Source organism: Galeopterus variegatus, unplaced genomic scaffold (genome assembly GCF_000696425.1).
Source record: "Galeopterus variegatus unplaced genomic scaffold, G_variegatus-3.0.2 Scaffold3121, whole genome shotgun sequence".
In the NCBI taxonomy this organism is placed as follows: domain Eukaryota; kingdom Metazoa; phylum Chordata; class Mammalia; order Dermoptera; family Cynocephalidae; genus Galeopterus; species Galeopterus variegatus.
Window position 1 is genome coordinate 91,726 of NW_007729232.1, and position 4,563 is coordinate 96,288.

The 4,563-nt window shown below is 48.5% G+C and overlaps 1 protein-coding gene across 1 annotated transcript in view; it reads left to right on the plus strand.

Moving 5' to 3' along the window:
• LOC103599825 overlaps positions 1-4,563 on the plus strand; it is a 35,531-nt gene that overhangs the window by 28,930 nt on the left and 2,038 nt on the right. Inside the window, exons 3-4 of the mRNA XM_008583995.1 lie at positions 239-301; positions 4,101-4,285. Coding sequence (XP_008582217.1) covers positions 239-301; positions 4,101-4,285 — 248 coding nt within the window. The remainder of the gene's footprint in view (positions 1-238; positions 302-4,100; positions 4,286-4,563) is intronic.

The window sequence follows — 4,563 nt, forward strand, 5'->3', positions numbered from 1 at the left end:
AAGAATGAATTAAGTGTAGAGCATGTTGAGCTTAAATGGGACATCCAAGTGGAGGATGTTTAGGCAGAGGTGTTGGTTAAGCAGCTGGGGAGGACAGAAAGAGGTGGCAGTGCTCCTAGGATTTTCTGGTCTTCCCAGTAAATCTTACATTCTGTACCTCAGTTAAAATATTATCCTCCAACCAGCTTCACAGACTAGAAATCGGAGTGGTCTTTAAAGATTCCTTGTCTATGAACAGAGTCCTGACAGCAGTCTGCCCCAGCAGCATGCGACAGCTGATTCCCCAGCCCGGAAGGCACGAGTAACTGCAATTCCTCTTGCCTTGGCTTGAGTTCCTGGAAGGTCTAGCAGCTGCATGCTTTGCTCTTTAACTTGATATACTCCACTGGACTTGTTCACAAGGCACGAGTAACTGCAATTCCTCTTGCCTTGGCTTGAGTTCCTGGAAGGTCTAGCAGCTGCGTGCTTTGCTCTTTAACTTGATATACTCCACTGGACTTGTTCACGATGGGTGATCCCAGGTGGGAGAGTTTGGTTTATGGTCCCTTTAGCAGAATGCACTGCAGCACAACATTATCTTTACACTGTTTAAGAAAAATGTTACCAAGTCCCAACTGTGGGCATATGAACCAGCTGCTGCCTGACCCCGAAGCCCACAGAGCCCCACCTAATGAAGGTTGCTAGATAAAATATAGGATGCAAGGTAAGTTTGAATTTTCAGTAAACAATGAATCGTTTTTTTAGTATAAGCTTGTCCCATGCAATGTTTAGGACATAGTTATACTAAAAAATGATTCATTGTTTATCTGCAATGCAAATTTAGCTGGGGATCTTTGTTTTTATTTGCTAAATCTGGCTACCCCTAAACCTAATCCACCTCTGACATTTCATGTAATGCCTAGAATATCTTCTAATAAGAAATAAACGAACCCTTTTGCCCGTAGCGCGGGGAGACGAGCTGAACTCATTTCTTGAGTGATGTGGCTCTGGCTTTCCTGTATCTGTTAGACCATAACCTCAGCTTTGTTGCTTGTTTTGGTTTGGCTTTTTAACCTCTGGTGGTCTTTGTTTTATCCTTTAAAAAATGGACACCCAACCAAATACAAAAATACTTGTATAGCCAAAAACTATTCTGGTTGGTTTAATAGTATTCAGACAGGAACAAAGGCCAAAAGAAATGAAATATGTTCTGTTTATTTATCTCTTTTAAAAAGAATTAATGAATACCTGTGTTTTGCTGAGGATTTGGGGGATCTTGATTGTGTATCTTTTTGTTGTTTATTTTAACCTTTCTCACCTAAGCAACCTGAATTGAGAGCAAGGAAGCCAGGTGACTTGAGTCACTGGAATGCACACATTGATTTTGCTGATTCATGACAATCTTAGGGACTTATTGATGGCATCTGGAAATAACTCTGGAAGCCGGTTGTGCTGATCAGATGTGTTTCATCCTGCAGCTCAAGGTCTCCAGAGGGAGGGAGATTACACAGTCTGGCACAGCAACCTGTTCAAGATAGGAAGAGGTTCTTGTTTCTAATTTGACACAAACCCACTTCCTCCTGTGCTCTCTCTCTTTGAAATGAGAGTGAAATTCTTATCACCCTCCACTGTGCTTGAACTGTACCATCTGATTTGCCCTTTCTTCTGCACCTAGGGATGCTTTATCCCTTCTGGTCAGGCCACTACTATCAGGAAGCCAAGAGGATGTCTTGAGCTGTGTTGTGAAAAACAACAAAAAACAACTGATTTGATCCTTACACATTGTACTAGGATACATGTATCAAAATATCACATGTACCCTATAAATATGTGCAATTATTATGTAGCAATTAAAAAATTAAAATAAAAACCAAAGAAAGAACAACAAAAAACAACTGGGTCTTGGCTGCCTAGATGAAGGGGTTGATGGATGTTGCTGAAAATTTGTCAGTTTAAATTTCAAAGATCAGTTTTGACATGAACCAGCCACATGTGGCATCTGTCCTGCAAAATCCTTACTGCTCAGCTATGACTACGTGGAAGTTTAATTAAACTCGCTCACAAAGGTGACTCAACAATTTTTCTGCCACTTACCCCACCTCATCAATGGGAAGCCAGTCTTAAAAATTCTTGTGGCATTCTTTGGTATAATTTCAGAGAGAATGGACTGATGTTTTATTTTGTTGAACATAAAGAAACCAGTGTCATGGTAAAGAGGAAAATGTGCCTGCTTTCTTGTGAGTATAGGTAGGACTCAGACAACCTAAAGCACACATCTGCTCTCCTGCACAAAATCTTTGTATCTGCTTCAGCTGAGCTAAGCGTGAGCCTCTGTCCACTGCAAATAGCTTTAGGTGTTTGTTTTTAGGAAATAATTTAATAAATACCCTGGAAAGCAGACATGATGTTCACTGTCGCATATCTCTTTTGTGAACTTGCAGCTCTTGCAAAACCAGAAAATAGAGAAATCTGTATAGGCTAAGAGGTCAAGAAGCAACCGAGTTTTCACCCTGAGCACAGGCTCCAGAGCAAGACTGCTTGCATTGAGCATCCTGCTGTGGCTGGCACCACTGTGATCTCTGGCAATTTATTAACCTCTTTCTGCCTCAGTTTTCTCATCTGTATAATGCAAATAATAAAAATTCCCACCTTGGGCCGGCCCGGTGGCGCACTCGGTTGAGTGCGGCGCTTGGGAGTGCAGTGGCGCTCCTGCCGAGGGTTCGGATTCCATATAGAGACTGGTCCGCTCACTGGCTGAGCGCGGTGCGGGCGCGACACCGAGGGTTGCGATCCCGTTACCGGTCACGAAAAAAGGCAAAAAGGAAGAAAAAAAAAAAAAAACTAACAAGGGGAGATACGGGCCTAAATGTGAACATCTGCTAAAACAGCCACACAATTTCAGGTCGGGAGATCAGTTGAGCAGCTCGTTTTTAAAAACAAAAATCAGCACAACAAAAAACACCTGAGGTTTCCCTTTACTGCAAACTGTGTCATGAACAGCATCATGGGGTTGCCAAAAAAGCCACATTAGTAAAAGTCTGGTGTCTGTAGGAAGGAGGCAAGAGTCCCAGCTGCTGTCAGCACACCATGTTCATTCGTGGCCACTAGTGTTAAGGACCTCAGTGACAGAGGTAGTGAGCAGGAGGGCAACCGCAGAGGCAGAACCGAAGGACCTGGGATTGTTTAGCTGGGAAGTAAAGACACTTTCAAACAAATATAGTTTTTCAAAACTGGATTGGGGGGACTAGCCGGTTAGCTCCGTTGGTTAGAGCGCAGCCTTGTAATACCAAGGTCATCGGTTCCAGATCCCTGAAAGGCCAGCCACCAAAACTGGTTTAGGGGCTGGTGTGTAGTTCAGTTGGTTAGAGCCTGGTGCTGATAACATCAAGGTCCAAGGCTCAATCCCTGTAACTGGCAAGCTGCCAAAACACAACCAAAACAAAACCACCCCCCAAAACTGGATTGGGCTGCTTTTTCACAGGTAGTGAGTTCCCTAACCCTGGAAGTGATTAAGCAAAAGCTTAACTAATTGGGTCTGGGTGGCTAGGGAGGTTTCCTGCACAGAGCTGAAGATGAAATTTGGTCGAACTTTCAGCTTTCTCCTAGCTAGATGACTAATTTCACCCACCACTTGCTCACCACTATCCTTCCCCTACACGCCCCCCACCTACCCCCAGCCTACCGGTCCCAATTTACCAGTCTCCGGCCATGGCCTGGGGCCGCTGCAGAAGAGGCAAAAAGGAGCCTTCCAGTTCTGCTGCCGCTCCTCTACCAATGTCCCCAGCTGTTTACTCACTCCCAAACAGTAGCTGGGGAGGCCGGCCATCTGCCCCCTGGGTCCCCAGAGGAGACTGTGGGTTCAAGATCGGCTAGTGTCCCCTGGCCAGGTAGTGGGTGGACTCACCTGTCCGTGCACTCAGGGATTGAGGCGAAGCCTTGCTGGCGGGCTGAGGGCAGGCCTAGAACCGCCCAGCGGCGCAGCGACCCAGCGTCCTGGGTTCGGATTTACACGATTCTCACCTCGTGACAACACAGGCGTCTCGAGCTCCACCGAGACAGGCGATGCCCGGGGTGCGCAGCCTCTAGCGCTAGCCTTGTTCCCGAAGTCTCTTTCCTTCCAGATCCTCAGTCTGAAGACCTCAGCCCTTCGCAGAAAGCCGATTTCCAAACCCGGTCAGGGGGTGTGGGCCGAGGGCGAAGCCCCGCCCCCAGGGGTCCCTGATCTTTGCCCCAGCCCCAGGCTCCACGCCTCCCGGAGAGGCACAGGCGGGCGGGCGGCGCTGCCTTTTGTGTGTTTCGCTCCGAGGTGCGGGAGACACCCCCACTCTCTCCACAGCGCCCGCAGCGTCTCCTGGCGGCCCCCGGCCCCTCCTCTCGGCGTCCCCAGCCCCCCTGCTCAGCTCGGCGCGCCAGCTCTGGGATCGCTGGTTCGCTCCCCGCGGCGCCAGGAGGAGGGGCGAGGGCCAGCAGCCCCCTCCCCCGCGTGCGGCGCTGGAGCCGAGTTGAGCCGGGGGGGACCCGCCGCCGCCGGTCATGTGGGCCGGACTGCTCCTCCGGGCCGCCTGCGTCGCGCTTCTGCTGCCG